The sequence below is a fragment of the Lonchura striata genome, chromosome 2, assembly GCF_046129695.1.
Source record: "Lonchura striata isolate bLonStr1 chromosome 2, bLonStr1.mat, whole genome shotgun sequence".
In the NCBI taxonomy this organism is placed as follows: Eukaryota; Metazoa; Chordata; class Aves; order Passeriformes; family Estrildidae; genus Lonchura; species Lonchura striata.
In genome coordinates this window covers 29,412,532-29,432,233 of record NC_134604.1, presented here as the reverse complement: position 1 = coordinate 29,432,233, position 19,702 = coordinate 29,412,532, and the positions used below count along the sequence as shown (strand labels likewise).

Genomic DNA, 19,702 nt, shown 5'->3' with positions numbered 1-19,702 from the left:
GGCATGTGTTGGCATTTCAGCAGGGGCTGAGCTGGTTAGAGCAGGCAGGGAGGCGAGTCCCTGCAAATGGCAGAAGAATTGAGCAGGAAACGAGAAATCAGGGTGCAGGTGGAGTATTGCTGATGCTGGGGAATGGCAGTTCCTCAGCCTGTGGTCTGCTGCAGTTCCTGACTGCCATCTTCACTTCTTGCAGGAAGTTGGGAAAGTGTTCCACGGGAGTAGCAGGGTGCTGGGAAGCAGCAGAAGCCCTGGCTGCCTGTGGGTGTGTGGGTAGCTGGGAGGTGTGTGCCTCAGTGCCTGCCATGCCCCTCACCTCTATGCCACGTTGTTCAACTGTTTCCATTTCTTTCCCTCTTCCCTCTTTATTTTTCCACCTAAAAGTGCTAAAGTCAGAGGAAATATTTTCCTATTTCAGTTTTCTACTTTCAAGTGATGATGCCTCACGCACACAGTAGATCAGGGGTCACTTCTTATCCTGTCTGGAGGCTCTTCAGTTTCATGCAAATCCCCTTTCCTGTAGGCATCTTTGCACTGTTTTCTGTTCTTTCTCTCCTGTGGAGAGTTCTGTAAGTGGCTGACAATTTCTGGCTTCCCCTGTGCATAATCCAGGACATGCATACCTTTGCCTTGGTACTGCTTAAGGAATGCACAAGACTGCAGAGTACGTGCCCTGAGAGATTTCAGGAGTGAAGCACAGAGGGACTGACACCTCTGCCTTGAGCAGTCATTGCCCAGAGGAGCAGCAGGTGCTAGACACCCGTGTCCCAGGACACATGGTGATCCTGGTCCCATGCTGCCTTCCAGGACTCCATGTGCAGTGGAACCGAAAATCTCTGCCACCCACGTGTGCAAGATGCTGTTCCCTGGTGAATTGTATCACCAGCAAGAGGCTCTATTCGCCCACCAGCCTCCAGGATTTCTCCAGCAGGATATGCGGTGTGGATCCTTTGCCTCAGCAATTCCTCAGTATGGAAGCACATCCCAAGGTGCCTGGTGTTAGCTGGGCCACCTTCCTGTCCAGCAGTGGTGACCCCACATCTTTGATGCTGAAATGAGATGTGGTCCCTCCATCTATTGAGTTCTTCACTGTGGGCTCCTTTTCATTCTTTGGGGAGTGTGGAGCCTGCTTTTCTCCACCATGCACCCTGCTGGGAACTCTGATGTCTAGGAACTACGCAGTGCGGTGTTGCTTCTTGAGTCCCTAATGTCACCTTTTTTCCAGGACACCTCTTGGCACTGCCTGCTCAGGGAGCAGTATCAAGTCCTGTCTTGCTCAGTGTTGGTGCATTAATGTGAATGTTTTATGCCCAAGAGCAGTCTGAGCACAGACTGAATGGGGTTCCATGGCAGGATGCATCTGGGCAGTCTCTCTGCCAGCATCCAGCTCAGGACTGTGGCTGCTGAGTGCTGACCTCTTGAACATTTGTCCAAGACCATCTTTTTAGGATCATATCTTTGGACTTGCAATAAGGTCTCCCCATTGACTATTTAGGCAGGCTGGTTCATCAGCTTCCTACCCCTCAGGAATGTTGAAAGGAAGATTCTCCCTTGGGCAGGGAGAATTGGCTTAGAGGTCACCTAGGGAAATGGGATATCCACAAATCCATGGCCCTTGTAGGGATGCATCCACAATGCTGAGGAGCTGGCAAATAACACAGCAGTCATCTTTGAAAGGTCTGGCATCAGAAGAGGGGCCTGAGGCCTGGAAGAAAGCAAATGTCCCTCCATTCTTCAAAGAGGCCAAGAAGGAGGACCCAGGAAACCAGTCAGCCTCACCTCAATCCCAGCAAGGTGATGGAGCACCTCATTCTGGAGGTTATGGCTAAGCCTGTGGAATACAAGAAGGTGAGCAGGAGAGTTGACTTGAATTCATTAAAGGCAGATGATGCTTGATGAACATGATTGCCTTCTACCACGAGACAGCTACCTGGATGAGGATGGATGAGGGCAGAGCAGGGGATATTGTCTGCCTCGACTTCAGCAAGGCTTTCAATACTGTCTCACTGATTCTCGTAGACAAACTTAGGAAGTGTGGACTGGATGAGTGGGCAGTAAGGTGGATTGAGAACTGGCTGAACAGCTGATCCCAGGGGGTCATAGTCAGTGGCGCAGGGTCTAGCTGAAGGCCTGTCACATGTGGTGTCCCACAGGGGTCAGTATCATGCCCATCCTTGTTTAACTTTCTCATCAATTACTTGGATGAAGGGTAGATGCTTCCTCATCCTGTTCATTGATGACACCAAGTTGGGAGGAGTGGCCAGTACCCCAGAGTGTAACCCTTCAGAGGGACAGGCTGGAGAGATGGGCAGAGAGGAACCTTCTGAAATTCAGCAAAGACAAATGCAGGTTCCTACCTGTGTGGCAAAATAACCCCATGTCCCACGGCACAGGCTGGGGGCTGACCTGCTGGGAAGCAGCTCTTCAGAGAAGGACCTGGGCATGTGGACAAGAAGTTGTCCATGAGCCAGCAGTGTGTATTGGGGGCCAAGAAGCCAGTGGTGTCCTGGGAGGCATTAGGAAGAGCATTGCCAGCAGTGCAAGGGAGGTGAGGCTCCACTCAGCCCTAGTGAGGCAAATGTACAGTGCTGTGTCCAGTTCTGGGCTCCTCCATCCATAAGAGACATGGATCTCCTGGAGCAAGTCTAGCAAAGGGGAATGAAGATCATTAGGTGAGGAAGTGCCTCGTGAGGAAAGGCTGAGGGAGCTGGGCCTGTTTGGCCTTGATAAGAGATGTCTGAGAGGGGACCTCATCAATGTCTATAAGTATCTGCAGGCTGAGTGTCAGAGGAAGGAGCCAAGCTCCTCTTCTTAGTGGTGGCCAAGAAGACATGAGACAACGGGCAGAAACTGGAACACAGGCGGTTCCGCCTGAACAAAGGAAGAACTTCTTTATTGTGCAGGTGTCTGAGCACTCGAGCAGATTACCCAGAGAGGTTGTGGAGTCTCCCTCACTGCAGATATTCCAGAACCGTCTGGAGGCAATCCTGTCCCATGTGCTTGAGGAGAGGGGTTGAGACCAGATTACTCCAGTGGTGTAGTCCCTTCCAACCTTACCCATTCTGGGATTCTGACCAGGCCCACTGAATTTCTTGATGAATACTAGCAGATATCCCACAGAGAGGGTGGGGAGCATCACTTTCCTTGCACCTGACTGCATGAGTGTGGGATGGTGCTTTACTTGCTTCAGCGCCTTCAGGAAACCTAACCACTAAGTAGCCCACATCTTCTTCCTTGTGTTATGTGAACCTGCACCCTCCCTTCACTCATTCCTGGATACCATCTCTTTTAGATCGTATCACTGCAAGAGTCTGACTTGTCTGTCGAGTCAGTCAAGGTCCTGTATTTTCCACCCAGCAGCCTTCTGCTGGAGGTGCTTTGTCACTCATCCTGCATGACTTGCAGTGGTGTAACTTTGCTTTCCCCATATCAGGGTTCCTTGGATGGAGCTAAATGTGATGCTGACAGCCTTCACCAGAACACCTTTGGATTCCAGCTAACCTGTGTTACTATTTTATTTATCATGTTTCTTAGTCAAGAGTTAGGAGAGGACAAAGCTGCATAGAAAGTTGTTGTTTCTCCGTTTGATCTGGAAGCTTGACTTTCCTAAGCCTTTTACTTTTGGCCACACTCTTTATACGTTTATCGTTGCTGTACCTCGGGTACCTGTGACATAGAATGCCCCAGAACTCACAGGTGATGACCAAGTAGGGTCAAGCACTCTGGCTACAGGGAAGAAACCTCCTTTGAGGAGGAGAGGTTGGAATTAATGCAGAACATGGTGGAGGTACTGTCTCATTGGAAATGCACCTGGATGATGCATGGACAGGCTCCTGAAAACATCTGGCAAGCCACTGCACATGGTGATTAATGCTAGGAGGGATGGTAAAGTCATCATGATCAAGCTGGGCAAATGTCTCAACATGAGAGGCAGAGGCAGCATTTCCAGCTTTGAGAGCAGACTGCATCTGGGCAAAGTGCAAGAGGAAATAGAACTCACCAGAGTAGGAAGAAATGTAGTTAACTGATATTTTTAAGATCGCAGCTGTATGGTACAACTGCTAGATCAGTCTAACCTGTTGGATAAAGGAATAGGCAAGAGCCATTGTGAATTTGCTGTACAAGTGATGTAAAACGTCATATTCACTCTAGAACTGATAGCCAAACATGCTCCGATGCACAATTTCATCAAGGCATTGAAGGGTCTTCTATAAATACTCCTGAATCCCCCCAAACCCATGTTGATTTATTTTGTAAGTACCTCCCCGCTTTGCTTGACAAGGAAAATTGTGTTGTCAGTAGGAGACTTTGGCTTGGGATACCAAAGAATATGGTGTGCCAGGGGGAGTTTCTCATCAATTTACAAGTGATGGAATGCCCAAGTAAGGCAATGATTTTAGATGTCCTTATGACAGATGAAGATTGGCTTAAGATTGATGGTTGCTTAAGGACAAGGGGTCAACCTTAATCAAGAGAAACTAATTGAGACATCAGCCAGAACAAAATGTCACAGCTGAGAACTGGGTGTTGTTCTGTAACTTTTCCTTAGAGTGAAATACATGAACTTGCAGATTGTGGAAAGAGTGGTATTTTTCCAGTTTTTCAAAAGTCTGTGATTTAGTAACATAATTTTCAGTGAGTGAACTTCCTTGAGTAAGTGGCCATGTGACAAAAGCACTTGGAAATAAGAATAACTAATAGAAATAATAATAAAGCTTGACCTACATTAACAAAAAATAATCCTTGTAACAACTACAGCAACTGTGGTTAGGAGAAAAGGAATAGAGGGACAACAGAATAATTCAGCTGTCTGATAAAAGGTCTTCACTTGCTCATATCACCTCAGAGAAAACTAACAATACTTGAATGTTTAAGGAACTAACATGTGCTGTTCTAGTTATATTTTTTTTAAATCAATCATAACAGTAATATTTTCTTTTTATTGGCTGAAGTTGGGAAAATAATCAAAACGAGGCAAAAAAAGAGAAGTACTCACCAGACAAGTCTGCTCTGTATATGGAAAATGCAGAGTGTGCTCAGAAGGGAATGATGAAGCACTTTCCAGGCAGTGAGCAATAAGGAGGATCCTTGACAGGATCTCCAGCTGAGCACTGTTGCAGTTCCAGGCACGGATGACCTGGAGCACACTAATATTGGGGTGCATGGGGTGCTTTAGGGAGGAGCAAACCCCCACACAAAGCCTGAGTGTGCCTGGGGAGTTGGAGTGAGCATTGCTGAAAGTAAAGCACGGCGCTGTCGCTGCCTTCCTGCAAACGGTGTTTTGCGAAGCGCAGTAACCTCCACACTGAAAAAAGCACTGCCTGCTGAAATCCGTGGTTTGCCGAGGTCAGTTTTTAAAGGCATTAGGGAAAACATTTAAAGAAAAGCCTGGGTGGATGGGCAAGCAAATGACGTCAGTGCTTAGTCTGACAGGGCATGGACAAAAGCCAATGAGAAACCAGTGCAGGGGGGAGGAGGCGAAAAATCATGAAGGAATGGAAAAAATCTGCAGTTTAAGTAGTATTTATAACAGGATATGGAATTGACAGACAAAACTGATACCATTTTTGATTTTTAGAAATTATACAGACTCACAAAAGTGCCAAGAGGCATTACAGAATATTTCTGAATAGGGTGAAAAGAGAGGTTCTGTTGCCAGACATATATAGCCATGCATAGATACATCCAAGAGCAATAAATAGTGACTGACCTTGCCTGGGAAAACAGCAGGGTTGGAAAGACCTAGGGAGCAGGGCTCATGTGCAATCATGTACAAGTTCTCAGCCAGACACTGCAGATGTCTTTAAACATCTTTTATCCACATATGACATTGGTATCCTTTGTCCTGCTTTGCAATCAGAAATTGGAATAGATGGACCAAAGTCTTCTAACCACGATTCCAGACTGGAAAAAAAAAATGTTTTGAAAGTGAAAAGCTTAGTTACTTTGCTCCTAAAAAGAAAGACAAGTGAACATTTTTGCGCAGTGCCTGAAGTCACTTCATGATGTTGGTCTAGGTGGGAGTTTCATCAGGCTGCTGAAGACAAATAAGGATTTTGAGGAGATGGGGGAGATGGAGGCCATGTGATATTTGGTACTTGGTGTCCAGCACCTAAACCAGTATCCAACGTGGCAACTAAAAAAATGAAGATTGCAGGGATTAAAAACCACCTTTTTTATTTTCCCCTTCTGTCGCAGGACTCACACCAAGGTCAACAGAAGTTGCTCACTTGTTTGTTGGAGGTTTGGGCAATGTCAAAAGAGGGCTTTGAGGCCTGCATGTAGTATTTCTCATTTAGCAACCTTGAATTTCATCCAGCATTTTAATAACCCAGTCACTTGGTCACAAGATCTTTCTTCACTTTTCCACAGGCTCATTCAGGGCTGAATGTTTTGGGTCATTTTGTATAATCAACAACACCTTGGTGCCCCATGCTCCAAATTTTTCTGAAAGTGTTGATTGATGGAGCAGACGGCCTCAGATGCTGGCCACTCACATGTCTCAGCTGCAACCAGTCTTGCCACAAGTTTTCAACCTTGGGAGGAGAGGGTGGTCTTCCCTCTCCTCAGGCAGTTCTTTGAAAGATTTTGCCAGCCTATTTTTTCCTAAATTACATTGCTTTTCATCATGGGGGCGTGAGGTGAGTGGTGAATTACTTGCAGCACAATTAACCTGTTTATCCATTTCATGCTGGAGACCACATGAGTCTCCCATGGGGTCTGCTGCCCTTCATGTCACAGACACGTTCTCAAGTCCTGATGCTTCAGTTTTCAGTGGTGCCTTCATCTATCTCATTGCTGCTGAGGAAAATCTCCTGTCTGGCGACACCCCAAAGCTCCTCTGAAGGCAAAACATCAAGTTTACTTTTCATTCATGGACTTAAGCTTCCCTAATCACTCCCACGCCATCTTACAGCTTTTTGGCAGCTTTCTTATCTCCAATATGTATTTGAAAGAGGTTTTCAGCCTTCCTTTTCTATTTGTCACATAATCTCCTTTTTTTTTTTTCCCTTTGCATTACTAAGTCTCATTTACTAGTATTTATGGGTTTTTCTTTTGTTTTCATTTGACTACAGCTTCTGCTTTTTGACAGCTGCCTTTTCAAATCTTACACTGTGAAGTATAACCCAGCACTGCTGTTCCTTCTAGGGAACACTTAATTAACTCCCTCAAGAAGATGGTACTTCTGTAGTAAGGTAATATATGGAGGTAAGTCAGCTGTCCTAGAGTAAGAGATTACATCCAGCTCAGAAGAGTAAGTAACAAATGATTTGTTTTTTGCAGCATGTACACATTGTGATTGCCCAAAGGTAGGCAGCTTGGTTTTAATGAAATGTGAGCACTGCTGGAGCTTGCAGTGGTATTTGCATACCCTAAGTCATGAACCTGCATTTCGTGAATGGCATCAGTTATGAAGGAGGTTGAAACATCATCCTTTAAGATGTTTGTCTTTTGTAACTATGTTGTAAGTCTTTCAGAGACCTCTATCTCCTTTTCCTTGCCCTGGTCTTGCCAATTGCTTTGCTTAAACACTGATTTACTTCAGAAGTGGATACAATGATGTTTTAAATGTTTTCCACTGTGCTTACAAGGTCACCATTTTGTTATGTTTTGGGGTGATTTTTCAAGTGGATTTAATTATTTTCCACATCTGCTCAAGCTGGTTTTCACTACATGGCATCTTCCTTAATGCTGAAGTTTCATGCAGACATCTCAACATGAAGGTAGTCTGAGGACCTTTCTTGGGGAAGCAATGCATGTGTAGTAGTCTATGCAAATGCCAAGGAAGTATAAAATAATTGCTCTAAATGTTCAAAGTTACCATAAAACTAAATTTTTCTGTAACACCACTGCTAATTACCCGTAGCTGTCTTAAAAAAAAAGGAGAATAAAATGTAGAGCTTACCACCCCTAGAACTGGTTGGCTGCCCATCAGAGAAGCTGTCTCTTGGGTCAGCCAGAGAGCTTTTCCAGGTGCATCCCTCTCCTACAATGGCTCTGCACAGCGAGCCCTGGTGCCTGGCCAGCCACGGAAGGCGGAGTCAACCCTTTAGCCAGGATCAGTGTCTTTCCGTACCTTCCCCTTGCAAGGTGCTCACAAACCAGGATGGATTCTGGCTTGTGGCTGCTGCTCTTGGAGTTGATTTGTTCCAGCAAAGTGTCACAATTGCTTTTCACTACCTTGCTGAATGAGAGCCTCTTGCTGTCTGCCTGAGCACCTGCCTTGCCTGACCAAGCATTTCTTACCTGCATTCCATAACACTGTCAACAAACCTAGAGCTCTCCTACTTGGGGGAAAACTCCTCTCCAGAGACAGAAGTAGCTGCCACAATAGATCTCCTATCTTTATCTCAATACCATCCACAGTCATATATGTCAATTTTGCAAACTGATTAAAAAAAAATTACATGGATTTTTTTAAGTCAGGGTTGCAGTTTTCAGACAAGCTGGCCACTGAGCTGGTTTCCATCTTACAGAGGAGCCTTGCTGTGGTGCCATCTGTAGGCACAGTGTCTGGATGCAGAATAAGGATTTAGAAGAGCTGTGCATTTTAGGGAGGTTATATTAGAGAAAGGAAACCAAGCCCTCCAGGCAGTCCAAAAGCTGCATGACTAGTTTGCAACACTCACTCTCCCTGTTTCCATACAAGACCAACCATGTTTTAAACACTGTGATTCCTGGCTTTCCTTGCCTGAATACCATATGATTTTTCTAGGAGAGATTAAATTGTAAAACAGTTGAAATAGTATTTGAAAACAGAGTGAACCTTTATTCAAGACATTCCTAGCAGCTCTTGGTCTGAGAGCACATACTCTTCCTCCACCCTGGGGTTGTATTACTTCAGAGCAATTTGATCTCAAGTTGGATAGGGTTCATGCTTGTTAAATAACAAGGATTCTTAGCTCTACCAATTTTCAGATAGTCTTATCTCACTTAGGAAACAAGGCTTTTTAGGAGAAAAGGTTGACTTGTAGAAATGTTCCAGTTTTTAACCCAGCTAAAAATATGTTCTGCATGGGAAAACAGGACATCTATCTTTCCCCCCCTTTAGATGTCTCAGTAGCCTCTCTGCACTTCCAGATTATCAAGCAAGGCACTGACTGGCACACACACAATACGTGGGGGGCAGCAGAACAGCCATTCAAAGCACCCAGGCACAGCAATCAAGGACAGGATGGGACCAACCCAAGACTCATTTGTAATCCTGACAGGTCTCCAGGCTACACAGCCCCTCCAGCAGAAACCCAGCTCCACGGGACAGCTGCCTCCAGTGAGCTCCAGCAGCACCCAGTTCCTATCTGATTCCAAAGTTACCTAAAGCTCCAGTGATGGGGCAATTTGTGGTGCAATCCAAGTATTTCTGCTCTCCTAGGGCTAACAAGCTGCTCATAATCCCAGTTCCTATCCAGAGGCAGGTTATTCAACCTATTCTCTTCGCAAAATAACTTTGAGAGTCATCGCCTTCTAGTCCAGAAAACATTTAATTCTTACGCAGCCCAACTGCTGGAGATAAGCAGCTCTGGAAAACCATGACCAGCATACCTTGATCCTGAGAGTTTAAATCCTCCAGCTTATGTCCTTCCAGTGTCCAGATCAGGGTCTAAAGCAGTTGGGGTCCAGACAACAGCTCCAACCGTGCCTGCCAGGGAGAGAAACATCAGCCCTGAGATGCTAAATTAAGCTGCTAAAAATGGAGGGCCACGTGATTTTGTGCAGTGCATTGCTTATCTGTCCTGGTGCTCACAGGTCATGGAAGGCACTGTCGCTGCCCAGCAGCATTCACGCTTCCAGAACTAATGCAGGGAGGCAGAGGGCTGACACTCACCTTGCAGAGATTTGCTGCTCAGCAGATTAACTGCAACTGCCCCTCCTTACGCACAGAATTAAGCCAGAATTAAGACTGGCCACCACCATGCCGACAATGGCCTCCAACACGTCCCTAGGCAGCCATTTCCTCTAGGCAAAAGCCATTTTAAAAGGTAAAGCAAGTGAAATGCCTGCCTTGTAACACCAGGAAATATCTTCCTTGTCCCCCACTGAGGCAGGGAAGGAGAATGAATTTTGGTTTCTTGTGCCCTTTTACCAAACCAAATGCATGAGTCATCTGCTCAGCACTTTTATTCTGCGTGCACCCATCAGACAAGCAAATCCAGAGCTAGGCAGATGGAGCCAGAGCCACTTTCCATCCTACGAGGCAGAGTCCTGCTGTGGGAGCATGGTCCTGCACAACCTTGTTTTGGCTCGCAGGCTGGACTCCGAGCTCTCCCACGTGGAACAAGCAGCTCAGCAGGCTGCAGTCCCCGGCTTCTCACTGCAGCTGGCAGACTGTGCCACGGCAGCTGCTCAGTACATATATGGCCCGCTCCTCCCATCTCCCCCTGACAGACAGACAAGGCTTTTCAGATGGTGATCACTTTTATTGATGTAAGGTGGTACACAAACAGATCAGTTTCTATCAGCCTCTCCACCTCCCCCAGGTCCGGGGAGAAGTTGGAGGAGTGGGGGAGACAAGGGAACAGAACTGGCCTCTCACTGCAGGATGCAGAGCTAAGCGGTGGTGAACAAGGGCAGGGGCTCCAACAAAGAAGAGTCCTGCTTCCCGAGGCAGCAGGGGGGGGCCTGTGTGCTCAGCTTACTCCTTGGATGCCATGTGGACCATCAAGTCCACAACACGGTTGCTGTATCCATATTCATTATCGTACCTGGGGACAGAAAGTAAGTGCTGTCAGGGCTGACTCATTTCTCACACCCCTTCTTCCATTCCTCCTGCTCCACTGCCCCATGCCACACAACTGAATTCCCATCTACCCTCTGGAGAGGAGGAGGCAGCTACAGTAATTCCAGATAAGAAACAATCTCACTCCATGGACAGACTAGAGATTTGTGCATCCACCTGGATCACCAGTGGTAACCAACAGGACACCCAAGTCTGCAACCTGTCTGTGCCAACCCCCTCACGCCCAGGGCTGCACCTACCAGGAAACCAGCTTGACAAAATGGTCGTTCAGTGCAATGCCAGCACCCGCATCAAAGGTGGAGGAATGGCTATCACCATTGAAGTCACAGGAGACGACCTGAAACACGAGAAATTGTAATGCATATGGTTGCCCACAGTCTCTACTCCAAGTGCCCAAAGCTGCCTTTTACAAAAGTGAGGCCAAGAGCCTGTAACTGCAGGCTGAGAGTAGGCATTCCTCACCTGGTCCTCTGTGTATGCCAGGATGCCCTTCAGGGGCCCATCAGCAGCAGCCTTCACTACCCTCTTGATGTCATCGTACTTGGCCTGAGGAGACACAGATCCAAGATGATCAGATTCCAACTCACACAAAATGTCCATTGGGGACAGGGAAGGGAGAAGACACACATGGGAACACCCCAGCAGGTGCTCTTTTCACAAAGATTATCTTCAGGACAAGATGGATGCAGAGAGGGCAATTCCAGGTGCAATGCAGAGCTTAGAGGAAGAGGGGCACATCTGCAAGCTGTTAGGACCCCGTCCACAACACTTACTGGTTTTTCCAGACGGCAGGTCAGGTCCACAACAGAGACGTTAGGGGTTGGCACACGGAAAGCCATTCCAGTAAGTTTCCTGTGAGAGACACAAGTCACTAAGGAACAGCATCTGGCACTCCTCTGCCAGTCTAGGAATGTTCTGCCTCCTCCTGACACCTGAGAAGGGACAACACTCACCCATTGAGCTCAGGAATGACTTTTCCCACAGCCTTAGCAGCTCCAGTAGATGCTGGGATAATGTTCTGAGCAGCACCTCTGCCATCCCTCCAGAGTTTCCCAGAGGGCCCATCCACTGTCTTCTGTGTGGCTGTGATGGCATGGACAGTGGTCTGAGGAAAGAGCATAGGATTAAGAACACAGCCAATACTCTCCAGAAAGAGCATCCCAGGTGACACAGACGCTTTTCCCTCTCACGTGAGGGGATCTGTGGTAGGTCACCCTCTTCAGCACCAAGCTGCAGACCTACCATGAGACCCTCCACAATGCCGAAGTTGTCATGGATGACCTTGGCCAAGGGCGCCAGACAGTTAGTAGTGCAGGAAGCATTGCTGGGATAGAGAGATAAAGGCACGTCAGCCAGAGGCAACACTCCTACGGAGGTGAAGTGAGACCCCTGGCAGCTGGCGAGAGCTCCAGGCCAGGAAGCATGCTACTCTCCTTACCTGACAATTTTCAGAGATTTGTCATACTTCTCATGGTTGACACCCATCACGAACATGGGAGCATCAGCAGAGGGGGCAGAGATGATCACACGCTTGGCACCACCCTTCAGGTGAGCCTGGAGAGAGAAAGATAAGAGATTACATAACTCAGGATCCTTCCAAGCTTGCTTCTTCAGATCTCTTCTCCTTCACAGCCCTATCTTGAGCAGCTCTGTAAATGGTGGTGTGCCCGACAGGCAGAAAGCAGCACTATTCCCTTCTCTCCTACACCTCTGTGGCATACTCACCCCGGCCTTCTCCATGGTGGTGAAGACACCAGTAGACTCCACAACATATTCAGCACCAGCATCTGCCCACTTGATGTTGCTGGGGTCACGCCTAAGGAGGGACAAAATTTTACAAGCTGTTCCATGACACAGTTGCTTTCAATCTCCAGAGGAGCAATCAAGAAAGAGATACTTACTCCTGGAAGATGGTGATAGCATTCCCATTGATGACAAGTTTCCCATTCTCAGCCTTGACAGTGCCCCGGAAGTGGCCATGAGTAGAATCATACTTGAACATGTAAACCTAATAAATAGGAGGAGCAGAAGGTCAGGCACCCAGGCTGCCATCATCTTCTAACACCCGGGGAAGCTACGAGAACAGATCCACAGGAGCCCTACTCAGAAAGGCCCAGAGGGGGCACTGCAAAGCAACTCACCATGTAGTTCAGATCAATGAAGGGATCGTTGATGGCCACCACCTGGACTTTGCCAGAGAGGACGGCAGCCCGGGTGACCAGGCGGCCGATGCGGCCAAATCTGGAGAGAGAAAGACACGGGTGAGGAGGTGCAACAGAGAACCAGCCCAGCTGGGCATGGGAGGCAGTCCTTGGCAGCCTTCCCTTGGGATCATCAGCTGCTCCCTGCCCGGCAGGGCGGGAGGGAGCCCTGCAGCTCGTCCAAAGGCCAAGGCACCCCGGTTAAAGATTAAGAACGACCCCCGCCCCAGAAAGGTCAATCGCTAAATTTACAGAGAGCCCCGGGGATCCGGTTACTCCTCGGCCCGGCACGAGAAGGTCACATCCCCGGGGCCGCCATCGACACACGATCCACTGAGAAACCTTTCGGTGGGGGGCTGCAGGGATCCCCGGGAACGGGGAGGGAAACTGGGGCAGCCGAGCAACGGCAGCCCGTTCCGGAGTGAGTCACCCCGAACCCGAGGAGAAATGAGTCAGCAGCACCGCTCGCTGCCCCGGGGGGCGCCGGCCGAGCGGGGCCGGCGGGATCCAGCCTCTCCCCGAATCTTCCCCCCGCGCCCTTGAGGCGACCTTGCCGCTCCACCACAACCCCCCTCGAAATCCCCGCTGGTCCTGTCGGCCGCAGCACTTACCCATTGACTCCGACTTTCACCATCTTTACCGCTTCGGGATGTTCCTGTGGGCAGAAACCAGCAGCGGGGGCGTAAGAGCCGGCACCAGCCGCCCTCGGAGTCGCGCCCTCAGCCGGTGCCGTTAACGCCTCGCCCTCGCTGAGGGGCGAGCGGGCATCGGGGGCCGCGAGGCGAGCGGGGGCTCGCGCGCCGAGCTAGCCCCACCCCCCGCCGCGGGCGACTAACCCACCTGCCCCCCCCGCGACAACTACCCGCCCCCTCCTCCTCCTGCGGCGACCATCTCCCCCTCACACCCCTATCCCTCCTCGCCTCACCGCCCCCCTTCACGCCGCCCCCGCCATTTTGCGCCGCGCCGCCTTTGTGCCCTGGGCCCCGCCGCCACGCGGCCCCGCTCCGCCCGGGGGCTGCCGCACCCCCCGCCGGCGGGCGGGGCGCCCGTGTGGGGAGGGGGCTCCCACACGCCCGCCGCCACCGCTCTCTCCCCCCGCGCATCTCCGCCGCCCCGCCCGTTACCTGCTGCCTCCGAGCCGCCCGGCGCGCAGTGAGGAGGTGGCGCAGCGCCTCTCCGCCGCCCTTTATAGCCGCGTGAGGGTAGGGCGAGGGCCCGCCCCGCCGCGACGCCGTCGAATGGCAGCGCGGGGGCCGGACTGGGCTACGTGCGCCCGTGCCGCGGGTGCGGCTGCCGAAGACTCCCCCTGTTTCCCCCGCCCCGCCGCCCCCCGTTAACAAAGGCCCCGCTCTGGGAATGTAGGGTCCGTAGCGATCACCCTCCCGTCGGGCCACCCCAAGGGGGTTGGTGGTGCAGGTGGCGGTGGTGAAAGATGCACCGGTCCTTGGTCGGAGGTGTCCCCAGAGCGGGGATGGGTGGCTGCACCCCTGCCCGAGGAGGCAGAGAGGGCGATAGCCGGTCAGGGGCTGCTCCCGCCGGGCCCGCTGCTGCTCCGCAGGATGGTGTGCGCTGCTTTCACCTGGTAACAAAGGGCAGGTAGCCACCCGCCCCGGCTGCAGCCTGTGCCCAATTGGATGGAGTAGTATCCAGTATCCGAAGGGACCTACAGGGAAGCCGGAGAGGGACTCTTCGTCAGCAGCTTTAGTGTTGGGAAAAGGAGTAATGGGTACAAATTGAAAGGGATGAAATTTAGGATGGATATTACGAAGAAGTTCTTTACTGTGAGTGTGATGAGGTACTGTAACACGTTGCCCAGGGAGGCTGTAGATGCCCCAACCATGGCACTGTTCCAAGCCAGGCTGGGTAAGGCCTTCAGCAACCTGCTCTAGTGGGAGGCGTCCGTGCACGTGGCACGGGGGTTGGAACTGGATAATCTTTAAGGTCCCTTCCAACCCCTTAACACTCCATGATTCTATGGCTGCACGGGTAAAGGGACTGCAGGGATGCTCGGGTCATCCCGAGGGAGCGGCGGATCTCCAGGCTGTCCCCCACTCCCCCCGGCACGGGAGGTACAGTCTGGGAGTTCTCCCGCCTCCAGGCTGCGACCTTCCCCGGGTGGGCTTATCCAGGCGCGCTCTGGACGGGGCCCCTGGCCGGGCGCTGCCCCAGCAGGCCACGGGCGGCAGCGTGAGCACCATCTTAATGAGGCACTGCGGCACTCTGCCGCTGCCCGCGGGACGTGACGGCGGAAATCCTGCTCGTCTGCCGCCTCGGCCCGCCTTCCCTGCCTGCCTGCGAGGAGGAAGCGCTCCTGGCATGGCCGCTGCCCGGTTCCCCGCCCCCCAGGCTGGGCTCCCTCACCGCGCCCCGCCGCCTCCATCCCCCGGCTGCGCGCGGGGCAGGTGCTGCGGGACAACCCCGCCTGAGGTACAACGCCCAGAGCACGCACAAATCCCAAATCTCCCATCCCGGAGGAAGGTGTGGGAACAGTGGGGATGCAAATCTGGGCTATCAGAGCAGGTGGGGGTGGCGGGAGCTAGTGTGTCCCTCTGGCTACTCTGGTGAGCCGGGCTTTGAGGATAAGGGAGGGGGTGGGCAGGCTGGGGGAACCACGCAGGTACTGGGGTGGGGGACAAGAGAGGGGTCATGCAGCTCAAACGTAACCCTACTCTCCTTAAACCACTGCTATTCCCGGTGCTGCTGAGGGGCTGGTGGCTAAGTTTAGACCCAGCTGAGGTTACAACCTTTTCTTAAAGGCCAGGACATGGTGATGGCTCGCGGGGCACAGCAGCAGGGCTACGAGCTCGTGCGGGGTCGGTGGCGCCCCGGCCGCAGCCCACCGAGGCAGGCTGTCGGGGGAAGCTTCGGCGCAAACAGGAGGCCCCGGTGTTTGTTCTGGCGGGGGCAGAGTGCGGCCGGGGTGAGCAGCGCGGCCCTTGTGCCCCGTGCCCGGTCGATACCTCACCCGTGCCCGCCCCCCCGGCCGCACCGCGCCGCAGCCGCGCGTGCCGCACGCCCCACGCGGAATGGCGGCGGCGCCGGCCGGGCCCGGCTCGGCCCCGCGCGTGGGGCCGGGGGCGCCGGGCGGGCTCTGCACCGCCTCCCGGCCGGGGCAGCCACCGCGGACGCGGCAAATTAGTACAGCGTGTTTAATGAGCGAGTCCTCGGGCACGGGGAGCAAGGAGGGGGCTGCCGGCCGAGCGGGGGTTCAGCGGCCGGGGGGGCAGCCGCGGAGCCGGGCGGCTCCTGCTCGTACCGCCGCGCCGCTCCCTCGCTGCCGCAGCCTCCCATGTTCGGGGCGGGAGCTTCAGGGCTTCGCGCAGCGCTGCGCCGTGCTGGTTGCCGACCGTGCAGGTTCCCGAGGCTGGGTGCCCTCCGGCTGCGGAGAAGCGGGCCTGGTGAGCCGCCCAGCGGCGTCCCGCCCGCCTGCGCTCGCCCCGGCCGGGCCCCGGCACCGCGCCGGCAGCACGGGCGTCCCCGGGCCCCGCCTTGCCCGGCAGCCTGCCCCGCTACCCATCCCCTCGCTGACAGCTCTGCCCTCAAGTTCCTTCCTTACCGCTCCCTCGAGCCCACGTTCTTATCCCACTCACCTTGGAGGCCCTCCAAAGCTAACACCCCAAACCACTGAAGGTCCCGATTCGGTCCAGTTTCAGCCCAAAGCAACCCCTGGGCATGGCCTTCCAGGCCCAATCTCCGGGCAGTCCCCACTTGCGACTGGAGAGGTTCTTGCGCCAGAGGGATGGACGGGCAGCTCTAGCCCCAGATGGGAGGAAGGGGAGAGTGGAGGAGAGCAGCTGAGGACCAAAGCTGGATCCCTCTTTCGTGTCCTCTTCGGTCAGCGTGGACTTGGGCTCCAGGGGTAGCAATCGTGAAAGGAGCATCTGGGATAAATGGAGGAGAGTGGGGTGATGCCTGTGCTTCTGGTGATAAGCCTTGTTCCCCCTGGTACCCCACTGCCCATACCCTCCTGAGGACTCAGGCAGGACATTGAAGTGATGCCTGTTTACAGCACTGTGCCTGTGACATTGCATCCAGACACAGGGAAGGGTTTGACCAGCAGCTCCCACTGTCTGAAATGACTGTCATCCAAAACAGCAGGCAGACATCTGCTGTGAGCTCTGCCTGTGGGCAGATTGCCCTGCTCTTGTAAAACCGTACACACATCCTGCCCTGCCCCAGATTTGGAAGGTAACTCTTCAGTCCTTGCTCCTTTTGTGGATGCTGAGCATCTCTGTGTGCTCAGGCTGCTGTGTACAACATGGTCCTGACTCCTGATAAACACCTAACACCTGATAAAGATGAGGGAGAGTCAGGAACAGAGCAGGTGTGAGGAAGAGGTACTCCCCATCTGCTGGAAATCCTCTGTGTTAGCTGTGCTGACTGTAAATCCTCTGCACTGCTGGGAGACAAGTCGTGGGGGGTATGTTGGGTGCAGTGGAGGCACGGCATTGCTGCCCACAGAAGCAGCCTGCAGGAGCCGTTCTACATCTGTCTCTCACATGGATGCTGAGCTAAGGCTGAGGATGCCTTTGTGCAGCTCTTTGTGGTAGCGAGTTAACTGAAGCGGACACAGGCATCCTCAGCAAGGAGTGAAAGTGGTGAGTCATAGCAGGATCAGTCTTGTGATTTTAGTTCATGTCCTGACTATTTCCCTGTGGCTTTCCCAGGGTGATGTAAAGGCAAGGTGGTGGGGCTCAGGTTAGGGTTTGGGTAAGAGGGAGCTGGCTAGAATGGAAAGTCAAAAATATTATTGCTGGAATTGCAAAGGATAAAGATTTACTCAAGCTAAGAACTCCTTAGTTGGCATCCTGACAGGGCTCTTGGCCTTAAAGAGGGTCTTTAAGGGGGATAATACTGAGCTTAGGAGCAAAACTCCTGGCCTAACAGGATGCATCTTCCCTCTGAAATATCAGAACCAGAACCATGATGAAAAGCAGGACTGTAATATCTGATGGCTGCTGACACAGATTGGGCTTAGAAAGGGCCAGGCCCTTCGCTGTTAAAAGCTTTTACAGAGCACTAAAAAGCTTTTGTCTGTTTCCTGTCTCGAAATGCTGGTGCTCCTTAGGGACTGGATTATAAAGTCACCCTAGAGCTGAGGCTGCTGAAGGGGAGAGTGCAACAAGAATAGACAGCAGCTGTCTTGTATTTGGAATTTGGGACCACTTCTCATTTGAGGTTCAAACATAACCTCCCTCCTTCCTCCTCCCCTCCTGAAATTAACCTCAGCTCTGTCCTACTCCCTCCTACCTGTAGCCTCTGTCCTGGTAAGGACACAGTCTGAACGCTGGCAGAGAGCAGAACCAAGAAGAGGAAAAATGAGCAAGGCCATGACTGAAGCCCCAGCATCTTCTTCTTAGCCCAGGGCTGGTGGGAGGCAAGGCAGGACTCGCAGCATCCATGTAGGATGTGGTTCCTAGCCCCTCTCTGCCTTTATAGCTTTGATTCTGGCAGGGACTGGCCCCAGCTCCCTGCTGAACCACCCCCTGGAGCTCCTTAACCTTTCAGCCCTTTTGTCCAGGGTGATATATTTCAGGGTGAGCTCAGCAAGACCCCTTCCTCTAAAGAAAAAGGACACAAAGGTGTTTACTGAGTGTCTGGGAAGACAAATGTGAGTTGAGCTGCTGCTGGCCAGGACCTGGAGGTGTCTATCAGGGTCAGGGATGGGGTGACACACTGAAATGCATCCCAAAAGGAGGATATTGAAGGCTGCATTGTGTACGAGTATTGAACATACTCCTCATAGGTAGCGTGCTGTTAATGCTATTTCTCTGATCAGTGTGAGTATGAACTGCAGCTAAGTTAGAGGTAGGCACACTGCTGGCTGCACAGAATGGACAAAAAAATTCAGGTCTATGACAACACAGGCTTGTTTTTAATATTTATAATTTAGTGAGACAGTTGGACTGGGAATGAAGAGCTCCTGCTGCAGAAGGTGGGTGAAATTTCAGTACTATACAGAATTTGTAGCAGTGACAGGAGCGTGGGTCTAGTACTATTAGCATATAATTTGCGGGCTGTCTGTCCCAAGTCACCATCTGGAGGACTGGGCTGAGTTTCCAGAGGAACCGTCACAGAAAAGAGCTTGTTGAGACTCGGCTTGCACTTTGTCAAGCTCAGGCACACAATGGGAGCAGGATAGCAAGGAGCAGATTTCTACCTCCTAAATCTTCTGGCCATTAGTTCCCCCCACATTGTTTACCTCTTCCATTTTACTGTAGTTTCTCACCAGCTGAACAAGGCAATGAGGTCACTGTTTAGGGATCGGGGTGTAGAAGTCAGCCTGGGGATGAAGGCAGAAACTAATCAGCAAAGTTTGTCAGGGGAGAGGAATGGGGGGACTGTACCCCAGTACAGGATTAGCAGTGGGTGTGCTGTTAACATCACCCTGGACTTCCCTTTGTTCAGTACTGTTGCACAAAACGGTCAGGTCAGAACTCTACAGAACATGTTCTGCCTGCTTTTGTTTATTTTTTTCAAAGAAAGAAGAAAATTAGAAAAAGGCCTTCTCCAGAGATAACAAAAGTCACAGTTCAGATTATTTGCTCTGTCTCTCCCTCCTTCCCTCCCTTTCTTTCTTCCAGGCATTTTGCACTTGCAGATGCAAGTTTGTGGGTCCATTTCTTCTCTGCCCAATGAGATAGAAAGTTTTACAAACCTTTTGCATCCAGTCCTTGAGAAGTGAGTATGGCCCTTCATTCTGGAGCACTGATGCTGGAAGCAGTGCTTTGCACAGCTGTGGACATCCAATTTTGTTAGCTCCAGC

General features: G+C 51.7%; 2 protein-coding genes and 1 long non-coding RNA gene across 3 annotated transcripts; 1 reads left to right on the top strand and 2 right to left on the bottom strand.

Moving 5' to 3' along the window:
* The first annotated feature begins 5,274 nt into the window (after nucleotides 1-5,274).
* On the top strand, nucleotides 5,275-10,636 carry LOC144245885 (uncharacterized). The gene is made up of 2 exons (XR_013339457.1): nucleotides 5,275-6,638; nucleotides 7,074-10,636. It is a non-coding gene; the product is annotated as an uncharacterized LOC144245885 (long non-coding RNA).
* Nucleotides 10,395-14,150, bottom strand: GAPDH (glyceraldehyde-3-phosphate dehydrogenase). Its single transcript, XM_021548998.3, has 12 exons — nucleotides 14,061-14,150; nucleotides 13,548-13,591; nucleotides 12,877-12,976; nucleotides 12,637-12,743; nucleotides 12,461-12,551; nucleotides 12,174-12,289; nucleotides 11,978-12,059; nucleotides 11,689-11,840; nucleotides 11,509-11,587; nucleotides 11,198-11,281; nucleotides 10,975-11,072; nucleotides 10,395-10,700 (listed from the first exon to the last, which is right to left on the bottom strand). The coding sequence occupies exons 2-12, from the start codon at nucleotides 13,568-13,570 to the stop codon at nucleotides 10,631-10,633; spliced, it is 1,002 nt and encodes a 333-aa protein (XP_021404673.1). The 5' UTR covers nucleotides 13,571-13,591; nucleotides 14,061-14,150; the 3' UTR covers nucleotides 10,395-10,630.
* Nucleotides 14,151-16,071: 1,921 nt separating this feature from the next.
* On the bottom strand, nucleotides 16,072-18,285 carry LOC144245884 (C-type natriuretic peptide 2-like). Its single transcript, XM_077781254.1, has 3 exons — nucleotides 18,187-18,285; nucleotides 16,527-16,817; nucleotides 16,072-16,315 (listed from the first exon to the last, which is right to left on the bottom strand). Exons 1-2 carry the CDS (start codon nucleotides 18,283-18,285, stop codon nucleotides 16,545-16,547), a joined length of 372 nt encoding a protein of 123 aa, XP_077637380.1. The 3' UTR covers nucleotides 16,072-16,315; nucleotides 16,527-16,544.
* Between the last annotated feature and the right edge of the window lie 1,417 nt (nucleotides 18,286-19,702).